The sequence below is a fragment of the Misgurnus anguillicaudatus genome, chromosome 9 (genome assembly GCF_027580225.2).
Source record: "Misgurnus anguillicaudatus chromosome 9, ASM2758022v2, whole genome shotgun sequence".
Lineage (NCBI taxonomy): Eukaryota > Metazoa > Chordata > Actinopteri > Cypriniformes > Cobitidae > Misgurnus > Misgurnus anguillicaudatus.
The window spans coordinates 37,029,292-37,049,831 of record NC_073345.2 but is presented as its reverse complement, the minus strand read 5'-3'; the positions used below and the strand labels follow the sequence as shown (position 1 = coordinate 37,049,831).

Genomic DNA, 20,540 nt, shown 5'->3' with positions numbered 1-20,540 from the left:
ATGACTACACGTTGGGTTTTTTCAACAACCCAACCTGCTGGGTTAAAATGTGTTACCCAACGGGCTGGGTTACTTTAACCCAGCATGTGTTCTGTATAATATTTACCCAGCGTTGGGTTGCCAATTGGGTTGTTTTTAACCCAACCATTTTTAGAGTGTAGATAAGGGGTAGAGTAATTATGCACATTTCTGCCTTAAGCACATTTCAGTTGCTTGTGTGAAAAAAATAATAAATTTACCTTAAATGTTTTTGGTGTGATAGAGCCAAAGTCAAAAAGTGTTAGGTTGTGAGCCACTCTCCCCTACTGTTAGATGTTCCAATTTGTCCTGTCTTCAGCTTTTGTACTTGGGAAGATTTCCCTCTGTAATATCTTAAGTTTAAAGGGACACTCCAGCCATTTTCATTAAGCTTTGTATGGTTAGAACCCCAGTCATGTTTTTGAATAGTCGTGCATCATTTCCTCAGTTTCCCCTGAGACGGGAGAAATACAGATTTCAGTGTTGCATCTTCCTCTTTCAATGATGTAAAATGACGATTTTAACATCATTGAAAGAGGGAAATGCAACACGGAGTGTCCCTTTAAAGCAATAGTTCACTTTGAAATTAAATTCTGATATGTTTTAGCTTACCTCAAGGGCATCCAAGATGTAGGTTTCTTGGTTTCCGCGGTAGTTTCACTTTTGATGTTTTTAGGTCAAACCGTTGTTGTCTGCCAGTCATACAATGCAGGTCTATGGTCACTCACTAAACGCCACCCCAAAGAGCATGCACAGAGAAGTCCAAATGGACAACTGTCCATCGTAAGTACACACCGATGGCCCAAGACACGAAACGAGCGGTTTGTGTGAGAAAACGAACCCTATTTATATTGTTATTGCCTCTTGTACACAACTACGTCTGTGCTTAGTCTGCGCCGGAAGTGGTCTTGTTCTATAAATCTTTTTCTTGCTCTAGTATTGTATTATATGATATATGGTTGATTATTGAGCATTATTTTTCACTCTTGTATTTTTCGCTTTTGGCTTATTTAGTTTTCTTTATGGTATTATTTGTGTATTTTGATATTTAATTTTTTTGTTGTTTAAAATTTAGTTTTCTTGAAGTTTATTATATTTTTGTCTCTCGTAGTACATTATATCATGGTTTGGATTGATAGGATGTTCTATTGGACATGCTTACGTAATATATTCACGACTATAGCCAATGGTTGATTGCCAGTAATGATCATGGGTGTATCCTTTTTCACATACGGAGTGATTGGTGGAGGAAGCTATAAGAGGCATTAGCGCCTTATGACGTGTTTCGAAGTTGTGACACTGATGATGGGCTAAGCCCGAAACGTTTGTCCTTGTGTTTGTTATGGCCTGTGAACACTATTCGGTATTTTAATACAGTTTTTGTATTTGATTCAGTCTCTGAGTGCGGTCTCTTTTCTACCATTATACTCATTTCCCTTGGAGTTACGCACCGGGCATACAATATAGACATTAGGCGCAGACGCCACTTTCTCTCACATGTTCTATAAATCACACATACACATTCTTGAGAAATATTATTATTATTATTATTATTATTATTATTATTATTAATAATAATAATAATACTTTTATTTTATTTATAATACTATATTTATTTATTTATAAAGCACTTTTCATAAAAGCACCTCAAAGTGCTACAGAGACCATATTAAACTAGGACAAGTTAAAAGCGCCTGCCTGAACAAAACAGTTTTAAGCTCTTTTTTAAAAATGTCCACCGACTGGGGTTTTCGCAGATGTTCAGGGAGAGAGTTCCAGATGGGAGGGGCGGCCGAGCGTGATCGGGAAATGATCGCAACATTTTATAAATGAGGCCACAAATGTTCTGTGCTGTAGCTTGTGCTGTATGAAGCCGATACGAATCACTTTGTTACTATTGTGTCCATTGTCCAACAGAACTAAATCAATTTTCTATTCATCCAAGTGCAAAATGACAGTGGGGGGGGTTTGGCAGGTAATATAATTGGTGAATTATCGAATACTGACGAGTGACAACAGATATTTAGATTTTGGTTGTTCTTGTAGGGAATTATTATGGTGATCACTTGGCAAACATTGTTACTAAATGTTTTTCTTGTGTTTCTCATATTTATAGGAATTGTGTGATGAGATATCGGTGGCCGTGGATGAGTCCATTGAGGGTCCTTCCACATCAGGAAAAGAGAAAGTAAGTGAGCATTTTTTCTGAAATATAAGGACAGTGTTCCTCTATGAGGATGGTCACACACCCTATGATGTCTATTGATTTTCATATGTTGTGTGTGTTTGGGGGGGGGTGGGCACGACACCGACCTGAAATATAAGGACAGTTTTTCTCTATGAGGATGGTCACACACCCTATAGGGGATCGCACACCGGCTGCGCCGTTCTAAAAAAATCGAACACATTGTTTTCTATGAGTATATGCACACCGGTGCTGCCAGGTGGCGCCTGTCCGCGCCGCCCAGCTGTGACTCAGGAAGTTGTTCAAATCCCTGTCGCGCCACTCACATGGTGTGGCTCAGTGGTTCATGTAGGTTGTCTACAAACCGGAAGGTTGGTGGTTCAATCCCCGGCTCCACCGGACCAAGTGTCGAGGTGTCCTTGAGCAAGACACCTAACCCCAGCTGCTCCCGACGAGCTGGATGGCGCCTTGCATGGCTGACACCGCCGTCGGTGTATGAATGTGTGAGTGAATGGGTGAATAGAGACAGAGCGCAGCGCGTCACAACCTGAAAACCACGCCCACCGGGGGGGAAAGCAATCCGACAGTCTCCATTGACTTTGTATTGCAAAAGGCCGCCTCCTTGTCATTTCTGGCTTATAACAAAAAACTGAATAAGGCCTAAAAGCTGCTTTGGGACAACATGCACAGCCAACAAGCCAAAGAACACAGAAACAAGTCCCCATAAGCCGTCGAGCCGCAAAACCCAGTCTTTAAGGAGAATAAAGTGGATCGCCGATTACGTTTCCCCCTATTGGACGCAGTTTTACTAATAGGAGTACTATGAAAAGTTGCCTGTTTCCATTTCTGTGTCTGGACGCTCGTTTTTTGGAGTCGACAGCTTATAAAAAATTATTTATTTATTTTTTTTGCGTGTTAGATGTACACCTTGTCACACAGCAGCTTTTAGGTATTATTCTGTTTTTAAGTTTAATCTGTAAATAAGTTTTTATAAGCTGTCGACCCCAGGGGGCGAGCGTTTAAAGACACGGGGATGGATGCAGGCAACTTTTCGTGGTGCTTCTATTGGTGGAACTGCGTCCACTGGGGGGAGGCGTGGTCGGCGATCCACTTTGTTCTCCTTGGGGGCTGGGTTTTGCGGCTCGACAGCTTGTAAGGGCTTGTTTCTGGGTTCTTTGGCTTGTTGGCTGTGCATGTTGTCACACAGCGGCTTTTGGGCATTGTTCAGTTTTTTGTTGTGGGCCGGAGATGACGGGGAGGCGGCTTCTCGCAGTGCAGACTCGGTGGAGACGGTTGGATTGATTTCCCCCCCGGTGGGCGTGGTTTTCAAATTTGCATAACGGCGCTCTGTCTCTATGTGAGGCAATATGTAAAGCGCTTTGGATGGCCATAGGTCTGTTAAAAGCGCTATATAAATGCAGTCCATTACCACATAGTTTAACATTACATAACATCATATGTGTCCCCAATCATTAACAAGTAACATTGGCTGCTAACGTATATTTTGCATTTTGAAGTAGACGCTATCTGACGAAGCTCGCACTTCAGGCGATCCCATTAAGATGTCCATTGATTTTCATATGTTGTGTGTGTTTGGGGGGGATGGGCACGACACCGACCTGAAATATAAGGACAGTTTTTCTCTATGAGGACAGTCACATTTTAACACATTTGATGAAATGTTGTTGGTTTGGTTGTGTGTCAGGTTTATAGATAAGATGTAGAGTAATTATGCACATTTCTGCACAACAATGTTTTAGATTTGACACTAGCTGTAGTAAATATCTGTCTGTTAAAGAGAAGAATACAGTTAGTTGTTTTTAATTTGTCCTGTCTTCAGCTTTTGGTGAGGGGTTTGCACTTGGAAATATATTCCTCTATAATATCTGAATTTTAAGTAATATACATTTGGGGAAGCTTAAAGGATCAAACTAAGTTAGTTTGAAACTGTAATTTGATAAATGTGATGCTTTGAAAGTGTTTTAAGACAACAGCTTACAATTGCTTTTTCCATTTCAGATGCCCTGTAAGAACAAACAATGTCAGTGGCCAAGGAAGAAGTTTCAGCTTTTAATGAAAATGAAATGGTAAGTTGCACTTTATAACGTAACAGGCATGTCATTTGTTTGTGACAAAAGTGACATTTGGGAATAGAAGTTGTGATTTGTCTATCAATATTGATTTAAAAATACATTACTTCTTTCTTCTTTTTATCCTTATAGTGCCATCATGAAGTTCATTGTGCAGTAATATCCAGTTTGGATTCTTGTGTAAATTGCAGTGGACCCGTGTCTAGTCGAAAATGGCTTGGCTTAACATGCAAATGTAAGTATTTGTCACTCAAATATATGGTTGTACATGGGTTCATTTATGTATCATTGTTATTGACCCTTTTGATCTAATGAAGTAGCAGTGATCTGACAAAAACTAAAAGAAGCACATGTTTATATATTTCTACTTTCATTTTTTCAGTGTGTTCAAGAACATGGCACAAAACCTGCTTCATGAAGAATGAGAAATTGGTATATATCTCACATTGTAAACATTTTAAATTTCAGTTATATCAAACCTGTGCTTCAATTTTTTTTTCAATTCAATTTTATTTATATAGCGCTTTTCACAATACTTAATTGTTTCAAAGCAGCTTTACATTAATAGAAGCAGTAAAAGCACAGAAAAACAACAGATAGCACAACATAATACACAATAGCCTAAGCAGTCAAATTTGCTGCGGCTATGACTCGACATTATGAGCGAGCGTATTACTAATGTAACGTCTAGGAGAAGAAGCTAAGTTAAGCCCAAGCAGGCTACCTCCCCGGGGTAAAAAACCCCCTAGGAGAAAAAAAACAAAAACCCTGGGTTGTTTAGCCGAGGAAATAAAAATAAAAGTCCTAGGAGGGAAAAACCCTTGGGAGATATACATGTATATACACACATATAAACAGATAAGGAGCTTAAGCGGAGATTAAGCGAGTCCTGCCGGTGATCCTTGGTCAGGCATCAGCTAGGCATCACATTGAAGGACGACCAGTAGATCAGAGGTGTGCCGACTTTCACATCTACCGGAAATGGTTCTGTTTGTCCCATTGTCCTCAGGGTCGAGGACGAGACAGGGAGAGAAAAACAAAATAATATTAGCGTAGGGGCCGTTCACATGTAATGCAAGTGTCACACAGTAATGTGGTTTAATCAGCTTAGTTTCAGACGGACTACTTATTGCGGCATAATTATATTATCCACAGTTGAGGATTTAGCAAATTGGGGGCCCACTGCGACGGTATATATGGTAACTAAGGGTCACCTTCCGATCTTTAAGAGAAAATGAAACCTAGACCCGTTTGACTAAGGCCTGTAACCCCACTGTCGTCGTTAATGCAGGTTCAGTGGCAAACGGGTCTATGTTGCATACTATTTACAAGGTCACGAGAAAACGCCAACATCGCAACCCGACCATACGTGTCAACCCGTTAGACTAAGGCTGGAGGCCCCACTGTCGTCGTTAATGCAGGTTCAGTGGCAAACGGGTCTGTATGGCATACTATTCACAAGACACACGAAAATGCAAAAAATCACAACCCAACCATACCTGCCAACCCGTTTGACTAAGACTGGAGACCCCACTGTCGTCGTTAATGCAGGTTCAGTGGCAAACGGGTCTGTATGGCATACTATTCGCAATAGAAAGAAAGCGCCAAAATCACAACCCAACCATACGTGCCAACCCGTTTGACTAAGGCCAAAAGCCCCACTGTCGTCGTTAATGCAGGTTCAGTGGCAAACGGGTCTGTATGGCATACTATTCGCAATATAAAGAAAGCGCCAAAATCACAACCCAACCATACGTGCCAACCCGTTTGACTAAGGCCAGAAGCCCCACTGTCGTCGTTAATGCAGGTTCAGTGGCAAACGGGTTTGTATGGCATACTATTCACAAGACACATGAAACGCCAAAATCTCAACCCGACCGTACGTGCCAACCCGTTTGAATAAGGCCGGGAGCCCCACTGTCGTCGTTAATGCAGGTTCAGTGGCAAACGGGTCTGTATGGCATACTATTCACAAGACACATGAAACGCCAAAATCTCAACCCGACCGTACGTGCCAACCCGTTTGACTAAGGCTGGAGGCCCCACTGTCGTCGTTAATGCAGGTTCAGTGGCAAACGGGTTTGTATGGCATACTATTCACAAGACACATGAAACGCCAAAATCTCAACCCGACCGTACGTGCCAACCCGTTTGACTAAGGCCGGGAGCCCCACTGTCGTCGTTAATGCAGGTTCAGTGGCAAACGGGTCTGTATGGCATACTATTCACAAGACACATGAAACGCCAAAATCTCAACCCGACCGTACGTGCCAACCCGTTTGACTAAGGCTGGAGGCCCCACTGTCGTCGTTAATGCAGGTTCAGTGGCAAACGGGTTTGTATGGCATACTATTCACAAGACACATGAAACGCCAAAATCTCAACCCGACCGTACGTGCCAACCCGTTTGACTAAGGCCGGGAGCCCCACTGTCGTCGTTAATGCAGGTTCAGTGGCAAACGGGTCTGTATGGCATCCTATTCACAAGAACACGAAAGTTCCAAAATCGCAATCCGACCATACGTTAAGATAAGGTTTTTATTTATTTATTTGGTTTGTCTGTGTTATGACCGCGAGTGCTTTGTTCCGTACAGATAACTATTTCGAGTTAAGTACTTTTACTAGACAAATTATCGACTGTGTCTGATTCTCGGACATCGGTTGGTAAATCATTTTCAGAGCTTAGGGGCTAAGTAGGAAAAGGATCTTCCACTTTTAGACACTTTTGATAGTCTAGGGATAATCAAGAGACCAGAATTTTGCGACCGTATTGTGCGTGATGGAGTGTATTCTGATAGTAATTCTCTAAGATATGAGGGTGCTAGGCCATTTAAAGCTTTGTAGGTGATTAGTGATATTTTAAATTGTATGCGATATTTAACTGGTAGCCAGTGTAAAGATGCCAGAATTGTATCTATATAAATCTGTACTACTTATTTCAGCACACCCTAACAAATGTCTGCATCTAAGCTTACACAAAGGATTAGCTTATTTATTTATTCCTTCAAATTATTGATTCATAAATAAATGAGTTCATTACACATTTCATTCATTCACTCCTGTCTACTGCAATTGCTGATTGAGAAATATGGCATTGACCTTCAGGCCTTGTAAAATTCAATATCCTCTTGAACTTGAAATATGAACACAAATTCATCCTTTACTTCAGAGAATTCCCCGCTTAGGACCTTCCAGAGGGCATTTTGTTGATCATCTGTAACACCTGGTAAAATATATAACACATAAAAATCACATGAAATGATATGTAGCGTCTGTCATATCCCTTTTAGGCAAACATCTACATCAGCTGAATGCACCCCCACTCCTAAAAAACACACACAATAAAAAACAAATAACATACCAGTTGTTTGATTGCATACTTGTGTAAAAATCCATCTTACTTCTATGAATTTTACTGTTAATGACAGTAAGAGCATAAGCTTGTTCAGAGCATAAAGGGAAAATAAAAACAACACTGTAAGACTATCTAACAGCTTTGACATATTAAACCTTCTCGACATTAAGATGTAGACACCACAGGAATTTCTTGTTCATTTAAAAGATACCATAATGCATAATGTGTAATCAAATGATCAGTTCTGTAGGAGGAGACGAGGTAAAACACATTTGTTTTGTCATGTCATAATAAAATGTACCAAGTTAGATACAAACTATCTGTAAGCAAATGTCACTACATAACTATAATGGTAGCGAAGACTACTCTGAAGTGTAGGGGGCTAGTTACGAATGAATATAGCAGTGTACCAGGGTGTCTGTCAGAACACAATAGAGAGCGTTGAACCAACTTGAGCTGTTTATTAGGCACACAAGAGAACATACATTAGATAGGAGAGAGCCAGCATTCAGGGTTTATGAGGTAGCACACACAACTTGGATAGCAGAGCAGTCGTTGAAGAAGGTAATGGTGAATATTGGAAGTAGTCCTTTAATGAAGCTCTGCAGAGGATGAGGGTATGCTCCTTTAAGAGAGATAGGCCAGAGCTGTATTTATGAGCTTGGTTGCATGGCATGTGAATGGAGATGCATGAGTGCCTGGCTATATTTGAGAGCTTAGCCAGATCATAGGCAGGTGGAGATGTGGTTTCCCTGCAACAGATGTCAACAGGATTCCCAAAGTAACACTAATGCTAATAAACATAACTTACATAACATTGACAAATTAGCTCGCAAGCGCAAATGTACTCTGAACGGAATGGTAAATGAAGCAAAAGCAACCGATTCCAAAGTAACAAATACAACCTGTCTCTACAACAACATCAGCCCAAGACCGGCTGGTAATTCCCATCAAGCACAGGTATTCTCTAAACAACGCCAGAATCTACTTTTCCAAACTGTTAATCATGCAAAAATTGTTTGGGGTCCCATGATGAAACCTAGAGGTATTTTTGGGGGACATTTAAATATTAGAAATCTTATCCCAAAATGTGATGAACTTAGAATTTTATTAACTGGATCTAATCTTGATTTTTTTATGTTTAAGTGAAACATGGTTACACGATAATGTTTCAGATCATATGGTTGATGTACCAGGATATAAATGTTTTAGAAAGGATAAAGTTAAAGGTAAAGTTGGTGGTGTATTAATAAATATTAAGGATTCATTTAAAGCCTTAGAGATCCCATTACCTGAAAATGTTTTAATATAATGTTTGTGTATAAAGGTGTCTCTTTCCCCACGTATGGAATTTAATATTGTTGTATTGTATAATCCCCCTTCAGGCTGTGCAGTTACATTTTATGATAACTTAGAAGAATTCTTTAAGAGTTTTAAGCGTAATTGCGAAGTGTTGGTTTTCTGAGATTTTAACATTAATTGGTTAGATAAGCATTGTAGAAAAAACTTAAAAAATATAACTTCAAGATATGATTATCAACAGATAATCACTAGGCCTACTCACATTACCCGTACTACTCAAACATTGATAGATTTAGTATTTACAAACAAACCGGATCGAATTACAAAAATGTACAATTTAGCTTGCGGCCTGTCAGACCATAATATGATATTTATTGTTAAAAAACTCTCAAAGTCTCGCTTAGCAATGTATTCCGATATCAGCTAAATTTGAGATTCCTCGTAAGGACCAGGTCGAGTTTGAGAAGGAATTAATTGCATTAAATTGGAATGAAGTTTTAATATGCGACCAAGCAAATACTTGTTGTGATACACTTATGGGTTATATTGGTCGTATTGTAGATAAATTCAGTAAATGCCGTAAAAAAAATCACAGAGAAAAAGACAACTCCCTTGGATAAATGATACCATACGTCAATTTATGAAAAAGAGAGATTACGCTCTGAAGACGTTTCTTAAAACCAGACATGAAACAGATCTACTGCTATTTAAAAGTCTGAGAAACCTAGTTGTTAAAGAGCTCCGTATTTTAAAATCAAACTACTATATAACTATATTAACAGAAGCTAAGGGGAATGGTTGCATAATATGGAAACAAATTAATAGCCTTATAAAACCCAAATCCAAAGCTCCGGATAACTTTTCTATTAATTCCGGAGATGAATCTAATCATGATCCACAAAAAAAATTGCAAATCAATTGAATGACTTTTTTTATCCAATCAGTTAACAACCTTGCATCGAAATTTGCAAAAGCTGAAGCAGATATACAGTATTCGATTTTTAACGAAGATAGGCTTGAGAATATGGAAAATAACGATCATTCATTTGAAATTCGGGAAGTAGATGAAGCGGTAACTAGGGATGTGCATTTATGTCATTTTTTCATTTCGATTAATCCATACACTGTCAAAAATAAAGGTACGAAGCTGTCACTGGGGCAGTACCCTTTAAAAAAGGTCCTAATATGTACCATTTAGGTACAAATATGTACCTTTAAAGGTACATTTTGGCAGTTCAAAGTACTAATATGCACTCTTTGTGTACAAAGGTGTACCTTTTTGAAAGGGTACTGTCCCAGTGACAACTTTTGTACCTTTATTTCTGAGAGTGTAGGTCTGAAGAACGAGTACTCGATTAACTGGGGGCGGGGCAATCAAAGGGGCGGGGCGTACACGTCATGGTGAAAATGAAAATATTTTTATTAAAAACATTCAAATAAAACTTAATTTTGAATAAACTTTGAGAGAACAATGAACACATACTAGATTATTAATGAATTAAATGTTTTTAACAGAAACCTCTTACAGGAATAGCTGCGTGATGAAGTGAAACTAAAGGGTTAATAGAAACCGAAGCGCTTTCTACATGACGCACTCTACATAATATTAAGCCTTTATACAACATAAATTCAATTCAATTCAATTTTATTTATATAGCGCTTTTCACAATTTGGTAATTGTATCAAAGCAGCTTTACATAATAGATGCAGTGAAAAGCACAGAAAATCGACAGATAGCACAACATAATAAACGATAGCACAAGCAGTTAAATTTGCTACGGCTATAAATCAACATTATAAGCAAACGTATTACTAATGTAACGTATAGAAGTTAAGCCCAAAAAGGCTGCCTCCCCGGGTTGAAAAACCCCCTAGGAGAAAAAAACCCCGGAATTTTAGCCGGGGAAGTAAAAAAAGTCATAGGAGGAAAAAACCCTTGGGAGGTATATATATATACACATTGAAACGGTAGGAGATTAAGCGGAGATTAAGCGGGTTCTGCCGGTGGTCTTTGGTCAGGCATCAGCTGGACATCACGTTGAAGAACAGCTAGTAGATCAGTTGTGTGCCGACTTTCACATGTACCGGAACTGGATCTGTTTGTCTCGTCCTCGGGATCAAGGACGAGACAGGGAGAGAGAAACAAAATCTTATTAGCGTAGGGGCCGTTCACATAGAAAACAAGTGTCACACAGTAATGTGGTTTTAGTCAGCTCGGTTCCGGACAGGCTAACTATTGCTGGTTAAGTGTATTACATATACTTGATGATTTTAGAAATGGAAACAGAACTCGTTTGACTAAGGCCAGAGGCCCCACTGCCGTCGTTAATGCTAACGTACAGTGGCAAACGGTTCTGTATGACATACTATTTTAAGGTCATGGGAAAAGGCCAAAATTGCAAGCCGGCCATATTTGGCAGTTAAGACTCAATCGAAAACCAATTCAAAGTTTCAGCATATTACTAAAACGTATTAATGAGATTTACAACGTGCAGCTGTCTGCATAAAATGCAAGACTTCATCTAAGTTTTTAACTAAGTCGTGTACAGAAAGTTTAACTCCCGTTGTTGCTGTGCATCATAAACAGCGCGCTTTTAAACATGTCCAGTCAAAGCACAAGCTTCACAACATTAAGCAGCTTTAAGTCTTTGCTATCATTTTAGCGATTAGCTGTGTCATGACGTCGTCCCTTACCTGTTCAAGATCCTCGTATGGCTCTCTGGTATCTGTTGATGTCATGGGCTTGTCAGACCTTTTGTATTAAATTAAGGTCTGAGTTCATTTTGCAAGTCCATGACAGTACTATGTTCTGTGTGGGAACATGTGGAGTCATATGGTATGTGTGGCTTCCACGTGTTCCCAGTGTCTTGTGGCTGTCATGGGCTTGCCAGACCTTGGGGTTTGATTCAGGTCTGATTTCTGAGGGCAAGGCCATGGCAGCATTGTGTTTACGTGGGAACACGTGTGTTTTCACATTATGTATGTGTGACACGTGTTCCCAGTGTCTTGTCACTTTTACCCTACCCCCTTATGTACTCGTGTCTTACGTGATTAATTATGTTCACCTGTTCCCCATTGATGTGCTGTCTTTATTATGCCCTCGCGTCCTCTGTGTTGTGCGCGTGCGTTGTTGAATGTTGAATGTTCAGAGTTTCAGTGTATTCCGCGTGCTCTGTTTTCCAGTTCCTGTTTTGTTCCTGTTTAGTTTGTGTCTTACCACAGTCATTTGTATCATCATCTGTTTTACCCCCACGTGGGTGTTTCTGTTTTATATTAAATACATCATTGTTTATTTTTGCACATTGAGTCTGCGTTTGAGTTCTCCTTTTGTTTTTATTATTCGGTGTTTACACACCGTGACAGTTGATATTTGATGATTGATAACCCATTGAACTTTTGACGGCGCTGTACATTTTGCATCTGACTGACTGTATTTCCGAAAATCACGGCATTCTTTTAAACCATAGTGCCTCAGTGATGTGAGGTGAGGTGTGGCCGGCTTCACGGAATCGGCGGGCTGCCGTGCATTGCGCGCATCGGTGGGTTGCTTCACGGGATCGGTGGGTTGCTTCACGGGATCGGCGGGTTGCCTCCGCGCCGTTTGTTTTTGAATCACGCATGGTAACGTAACTGATGTCATACGCCGGTCTGCGTAGCTCGACACGCATCTCCAGACCAAGTTTTCACTATCAGATGCGCTTGTAATGCTAACCAGCTAGCCAAATGCCGCCATATCCATAATACATAAATAAATAAACCCACATGATCATCGTTTTCACGATCGATCATCGATGCTACGTTCGAGTACTCGAGCAATCAAGTACTCGTGCCCATCCCTAGCGGTAACCATGAGAATTATTGATGAATTAAATGCTACACATTCTAAAGATATATATATATATATATACAGTCTTGTTCAAAATAATAGCAGTACAATGTGACTAACCAGAATAATCAAGGTTTTTAGTATCTTTTTTATTGCTACGTGGCAAACAAGTTACCAGTAGGTTCAGTAGATTCTCAGAAAACAAACAAGACCCAGCATTCATGACACGCACGCTCCCAAGGCTGCGCAATTGGGCAACTAGCCGAAAGGGGTGTGTTCAAAAAAATAGCAGTGTCTACCTTTGACTGTACAAACTCAAAACTATTTTGTACAAACATTTTTTTTTCTGGGATTTAGCAATCCTGTGAATCACTAAACTAATATTTAGTTGTATGACCACAGTTTTTTAAAACTGCTTGACATCTGTGTGGCATGGAGTCAACCAACTTGTGGCACCTCTCAGCTGTTATTCCACTCTATGATTCTTTAACAACATTACACAATTCATTCACATTTCTTGGTTTTGCTTCAGAAACAGCATTTTTGATATCACCCCACAAGTTCTCAATTGGATTAAGGTCTGGAGATTGGGCTGGCCACTCCATAACATTCATTTTGTTGGTTTGGAACCAAGACTTTGCCCATTTACTAGTGTGTTTTGGGTCATTGTCTTGTTGAAACAACCATTTCAAGGGCATGTCCTCTTCAGCATAGGGCAACATGACCTCTTCAAGTATTTTAACATATGCAAACTGATCCATGATCTCTGGTATGTGATAAATAGGCCCAACAACATAGTAGGAGAAACATGCCCATATCATGATGCTTGCACCTCCATGCTTCACAGTCTTCACTGTGTACTGCGGCTTGAATTCAGAGTTTGGGGGTTGTCTCACAAACTGCCTGTGGCCCTTGGACCCAAAAAGAACAATTTTACTCTCATCAGTCCACAAAATGTTCCTCCATTTCTCTTTAGGCCAGTTGATGTGTTCTTTGGCAAATTGTAACCTCTTCTGCACATGCCTTTTTTTAACAGAGGGACTTTGCGGGGGATTCTTGAAAATAGATTAGCTTCACACAGACGTCTTCTAACTGTCACAGTACTTACAGGTAACTCCAGACTGTCTTTGATCATCCTGGAGGTGATCATTGGCTGAGCCTTTGCCATTCTGGTTATTCTTCTATCCATTTTGATGGTTGTCTTCCGTTTTCTTCCACGTCTCTCTGGTTTTGCTCTCCATTTTAAGGCATTGGAGATCATTTTAGCTGAACAGCCTATCATTTTTTGCACCTCTTTATAGGTTTTCCCCTCTCCAATCAACTTTTTAATGAAAGTACGCTGTTCTTCTGAACAATGTCTTGAACGACCCATTTTCCTCAGCTTTCAAATGCATGTTCAACAAGTGTTGGCTTCATCCTTAAATAGGGGCCACCTGATTCACACCTGTTTCTTCACAAAATTGATGACCTCAGTGATTGAATGCCACACTGCTGTTTTTTTGAACACACCCCTTTCAACTAATTCAACTAATTGCCCAATTGCACAGCCTTAAGAGCGTGCATATCATGAATGCTGGGTCTTGTTTGTTTTCTGAGAATCTACTGAACCTACTGGTAACTTGTTTGCCACGTAGCAATAAAAAATATACTAAAAACCTTGATTATTCTGGTTAGTCACATTGTACTGCTATTATTTTGAACAAGACTGTATATAAGCTTGATACTGTTTTTTTTTAAAAAAAATATGCAAATTCTCTAGTTAAACCTCTTACCCATCTTATTAATGTCTCTATAAAATCTGGACAGTTCCCCGACTGCTGGAAATTGAAAAATCGTGAACAAAGTGTAGTTTTTAATAATATTAGGTCATCCTCTAAACAAATTGAAATGGGAATTCCTCAAGGAACCATTTTAGGTCCTATTCTTTTTAGTATTTATATTAATGATCTTCCAGAAGTTTGCCCTGATGTGAATCTTCAGATGTATGCTGACGATACAGTCATTTACTCATCTGGTAAAAATTGTCTGGAGATAAGTGAAAAACTAACAAGAAATTTAGAAAATGTGTCAGCCTGGCTTGATGCCTCTTATCTAACCATAAATACTAAAAAAACAAAGTCTATATGCTTTTCAATTAAAAAATTATCAGAGTCAGAAATATTAAATATTAAAATTAAAGGTGAGCGTATTGACCAAGTTTCAGAAGAAAAATATCTGGGTATAATTCTGGATTCTCAATTAAATTTTAAAAGTCATGTGAAAAAGCTTTGTAAAACTATAAAGACTAATCTTATTAGTTTTAAATTAATAAGAAATTGTTTAACTTATGATCATGCATTTCTGTTTTTAAATTCTATGATATTATCACATATGTCATATGGATCGACAGTTTGGTCCCAGACGAGTTATTTAACAAATAACCGGATTGAACGACTCTATAATAGAGCCTTGAAAATTTTAGATAGAAAGCAAATTAAATATCACCATTGTCAGATTTTAAGCAGATATAAGATTTTAAGCTTGTATTTTTTTTCATTATGTAAAGTCTATTTTTAAATGTTTAAATGGTCTTGCCCCTAAGTCTTTATGTGCACTGATTGAGAGATTGCAGGGGTGTGGTAGGGCCACTAGAGCGGCTTCTAGTGGAAATTGCAAAATCGCTTTTTGTAGAACATCCTTTGCTCAGATGGCCCTCTCAGTGAAGGGCGTAAAATTTTGGAATTCATTACCTGATTGTTTAAAATCTGTGGCCAGTTTAACATTTTTAAAAAAGCAACCAGAACATGGCTAATCCAGCAACAAACTTGTAATCATGGTTAGCTAAATAGTTTTTTTTTTCTTTTTTCCTTTTTAAATTATTCTTGATTGCCATTTTATTGTTAATATTACTATAGTTAAAAAAGCCCTTCTAGGGACAAGTGCTGCAAATTAGCTTCAGCTACAAGCACTATGGTACATGCATTTGAGGACTGTATCTCCAGTTTGTCTATGTTTATTGTATCTGTCCCTATACAAATAAACTTAAATAAATAAAATAAATAAATTTCAATGTACAAAATTATCATATGGAAATTTTTCTTCATTTGAATATGTAGCTCTTTTGCTAAAGTCTTCCCCTCGAGTCATACTTTTAAATATCTACAGGCCACCTAGATACTGTGCAGATTTCTATGATAACCTCTCTGAATTGCTGTCTGTGATTTGGATTGATTTTGACTGTGTGATTGTCACCGGTGATTTTAACATTCATGTTGACAAACTTGAGGATAGAGAGACCAAAGAACTATATTATGTTTTTGATAACTTTGGGCTGATTCAGCATGTGACGGATCCCACTCACATTAAAGGTCACACCCTTGATCTGATTGCATCCAGAGGTTTATACACTTCTAAAGTTGAAGTGACAGATGTTGCATCTGATCATTTCTGTGTTTTCTTTAACGCTGCTATTTCTGTCTGTAACACTGTTCAAACCAAGACAATAAGGAAACGATATATCACTGATAGCACAAGTGAATTATTCCCTGAACTTGTTTCCTCCACTCAAACCGTTTCTGTGTCCTCGATCAATGAACTTGTGAACAATTTCAATTCTAAAGTCACAACTGTTATTGACAAAATGCACCCATTAGTTGTCTCCAGTATAAAAAGATCTCCATGGAGAAATGACCCACTTGTAAGTTCCGGAGAACGAGAGTGTCGAATAGCTGAACGCAAATGGCGGAAAACAAATCTCCAAGCACATTATAGTGCCTATAAAGAGAGACTTCGCATTTATAATTTGGTACTTAGGAATGCAAGACGCTCTTTCTTTTCTGGCGTTATTGCTAAAAATTTTAACAATGCACGGGCTCTTCACTACTGTCGATAGACTAACAAACCCCCCCGTAGAAATAGCACCTGAATTACTATCTAACAAGGCCTGTAATGACTTTGCCACATTCTTCAGTGAAAAAATTAAGAAAATCAGTTCAGCTAGACAACCAGTTAATGCCTCTTTACCATCTGTAGAGTATGCCCTACTGAATCATTATGGTAAAATCAATTTCCATATGACAGAATTTGAAATAGTTAATAAAAATAACCTGGAGGATATTATAAAACATCTTAATACTTCCTCCTGCTGCCTTGATATCTTGCCGGCAGCTCTTTTAAAAGATGTCTCAAATTGTTTGATCTTAGACCTTTTGCAGATTGTAAATACATCTATTCAAGCAGGGATTTTTCCACAGGATCTAAAAACTGCAGTAATCAGGCCACTTTTAAAAAATAACAATTTAGATAAGTCAATAATGGATAACTACAGACCCATTTAAAACCTTTTATTTTTAAGTAAAATAATTGAAAAGGTGGTTTTTAAACAACTAAACTCTTTTTTATCTCAAAACAATATTTTTGATGACTTCCAGTCAGGTTTCCGACCACACCACAGCACTGAGACGGCTCTTGTTAAGGTCTTTAACGACACCCACCTAAACACAGACAATGGCAAAACTACAGTACTAGTATTGTTAGATCTCAGTGCCGCTTTTGATACGGTCGACCACGATATACTTTTAAAATGATTGGAAAACTGGATATGGCTTTCTGGTTCAGTTTTAAAGTGGTTTGAATCGTACTTAAAAAATAGAACCTACTATGTGTCTTTAGGTAGTTTTACGTCTGAGCATTTGAATATGACGTGTGTAGTTCCCCAAGGCTCCATCCTGGGACCTCTGCTGTTCAATATTTACATGCTTCCTCTAGCTAAAATTATGGAAAGCAACAACATTAGCTATAACAGTTATGCGGAGACACGCAAATCTATTTAACTGTGTCTCATGGCGATTATAGGCCAATACAGGAACTGGTCAGGTGCATTGAAGAAATTAATTATTGGATGTGTCAAAACTTTTTAAAATTAAATGAGGATAAAACTGAGGTGATTGTTTTTGGATCAAAAGAAGAACGCCTAATAGTCAGCACCCATTTACAAAAAACTACAATGCTAAAAACGACCGATAAAGCCAGAAATCTTGGTGTAGTTATGGATCCAGATCTGAATTTTAATAATCATATTAGAGCCGTGATAAACTGCCTATTACCACCTTAAAAACATAGCAAGGTTTAAAAGTTTTATGCACCAACAGGACTTGGAAAAACTTGTTCATGCTTTTATTTTTAGTAGATTAGACTACTGTAATAGTGTTCTAACAGGCCTCACGAAAAAAAATCTGTCAGACAGTTGCAGCTGGTGCAAAATGCTGCTGCTAGAGTCCTCACAGGGACCAGGAGAGTGGATCACATTACTCCAGTTTTAAGATCGTTACACTGGCTTCCTGTGATGCAAAGAATTGATTTTAAAATACTCCTGCTGGTTTACATATCATTAAATGGCTTAGGGCCTAGTTATATTTCGGACCTGTTGGTAAACTACGAACCTTTTAGACCTCTCAGATCTTCTGGGACAGGTCTGCTTACTGTCCCCAGAATCAGAACAAAGAAGGGGGAGGCAGCGTTTAGTTTTTATGCGCCACATATCTGGAATAAACTTCCTGATAATTGTAAGCTCGCTACTACTCTCAATTCTTTTAAATCAAGGTTGAAGGCTTATCTTTTTAATGCTGCTTATTTTTAATCTATTTAATCATTGTACTGTATTGTAAATTTTATTCTTGTATTTTGTATTAGATCTGTATTGATTTGGTTTTGTAAATTTTCTTTCTTTTAAATGTTGCCTTTATATTTTATGTTTGCACCTTGTAAAGCACCTTGAATCGCACCACTGCCGAAATGTGCTATATAAATAAAATTGTCTTGCCTTGCCTTGCCTTGCCTTCATCCGACGACCGTTCAAAACACTGTGTCACTTACACAGCTTAAAACAATTTATTGCATTTCATAAGAATTGTGGCATTAAATGCACCGTCATTTTAATTTGGTGTGAGAGTTAAGTTACACATCATTAAAATGATTTTTCTAATCTAGTGTTGGCTGATATTCAGAGAGATCATCATATCGCAGCCTGTGAGATTGCTGACACGATAGTACTGGGAATGTGACAATTTATTTCCTCTTATTTAATATTTCAATACAAGTCACCAGACCGACCAGCTAAGGCAGCTGGTAACACTTTTGTCTGCAAACCTCTTAAAAGTTGCGCATCACTGATGCCTTGGCGTTCTGAATACTACTGTGTAGCAGAGAATGAACTCTGTCATTGATTTTAAACCCAGCGTGGATTTTAACCACCCTAGTGCGAGAAGTCCAGGCTACATGCATTACAAGTTCAGGTGCAACGAAGTCAAAGCATTACTCATGTATTGAAACGCTTGTTTCTCTTGAGGCAAATCATGCTATGCACATTGGTGTTGCAACTGCAGGTTATGTAAGAATATTATGTAAAAATGTCCAGCATAATTAAGTTAAACTTTAATGGATAAACAAGTCAATCGCATGTTGTCAAAGACTTTTGGTAAAGTCTGACTCACAGCATCGTCTAAAATATGTTCTCTAAAATTTTTGTATCATAATCTCTGCGTGAGAAGGGCAATTGATGACGTCGGCTATCATTGATAGTATGGTCTATTGACATAACCTGATCTCGCACCTTCTAGTTTCAGGATTTTGATAACACTTCAGTCAAGACACTAATCATTCAATTGCGTATAGTCCGTTCACCTAAGTTTATACAGCTTAGATTAATTTACTTCCCTTTTTACCACTCTTTCTAGTCTATAATTAGCTTAAAATTCAATAACCATAAATTCTCTTAATCAGTTTCATGTAAATTGTTATGATTCTGTTTTCCTAGGTAATTTTTCTGCCATTATTATCCTTGCAATTCAAAGCATGGCCAAAATCCCATATTTTACTACATAAATACTTCGAAAAGTGCATACACTTGAAATCCAAAATTTCATCAGTTTTCTATAGCTTTAAGCTGCATAATGATCAAGGTATGATCAAGCAAATACTGCTGGTGGTGTAGGTTACTTAACCATGTCTCATTTCTCGCTAAAGTAATCTGTGGCACAGGGTGCTTTATCGGAATATTGTGCTTTCCATCACAGCCTCCGACATGGAATTCGCCGCCTTTCTCACTATATGGTATATTGTTGATCATTGTATGGCTCCTGTGACCTCCTTGCTGCGTGGCATATCATTGCCCTGTATCCAGCATTCACATAATCGTAATGCTATACTGCATATTGTTGACTTGTATCATGGCCTTCTCGCTTATCAGCATATCATTGCCCTTATCATGGGCTCCCGCTCGTTTTTCGCCATGTAACTTATCGTTGCTCTGTATCACGGCCTCCTTGTTACTTTGCATATGGTTACCGTGTGTTATGGATACCACAACCGACTTATTACATTGCAAATCGTTGCCCAGTAACCAGCCTTCGCAGCCTTCTCGTATATAGCATATTGCCCACATCTAGCCTCCATGCCTCTATCGTTGCACCATATCATGGTCTTCACGTAGGGTTGCCTACTGTTGGGGAGAACTTCTACGAGTTAAGATATAGATTACTCTCTCTTAATTAGAATCGAAATGACTGTCGAGCACATCTGAAAGTGAGTAACTTGTGGATCATTGCTGTCTCGAGACACATACTTTTTAAACGATTCAGTCAAGGTGTACTGATTCAAGTCGTTCACTGAAAAGAACCAGTTCAAAAGAACGATTCGTTCACGAACTGGACATCACTAATCAGTTACCATTTGCCGATCTAATGGCGGACTCATCCGATGTATGCTATTCAGACCTGTCCTCACCTG

The 20,540-nt window shown here is 38.7% G+C and overlaps 1 protein-coding gene across 7 annotated transcripts in view; it reads left to right on the top strand.

Annotated features, from left to right (window-relative positions):
- Positions 1-20,540, top strand: part of LOC129435407 (uncharacterized) — a 58,108-nt gene that overhangs the window by 21,870 nt on the left and 15,698 nt on the right. For 5 of the 7 annotated variants that reach the window (XM_073871667.1, XM_073871666.1, XM_073871663.1 and 2 more), the window contains 4 exons: positions 2,135-2,206; positions 4,223-4,290; positions 4,426-4,528; positions 4,676-4,725. In XM_073871667.1, the coding sequence (XP_073727768.1) occupies positions 4,243-4,290; positions 4,426-4,528; positions 4,676-4,725 (201 nt within the window). In that variant the 5' untranslated portion in view covers positions 2,135-2,206; positions 4,223-4,242. The remainder of the gene's footprint in view (positions 1-2,134; positions 2,207-4,222; positions 4,291-4,425; positions 4,529-4,675; positions 4,726-20,540) is intronic. The other 2 variants (XM_073871662.1, XM_073871661.1) reach the window with 1 other exon arrangement.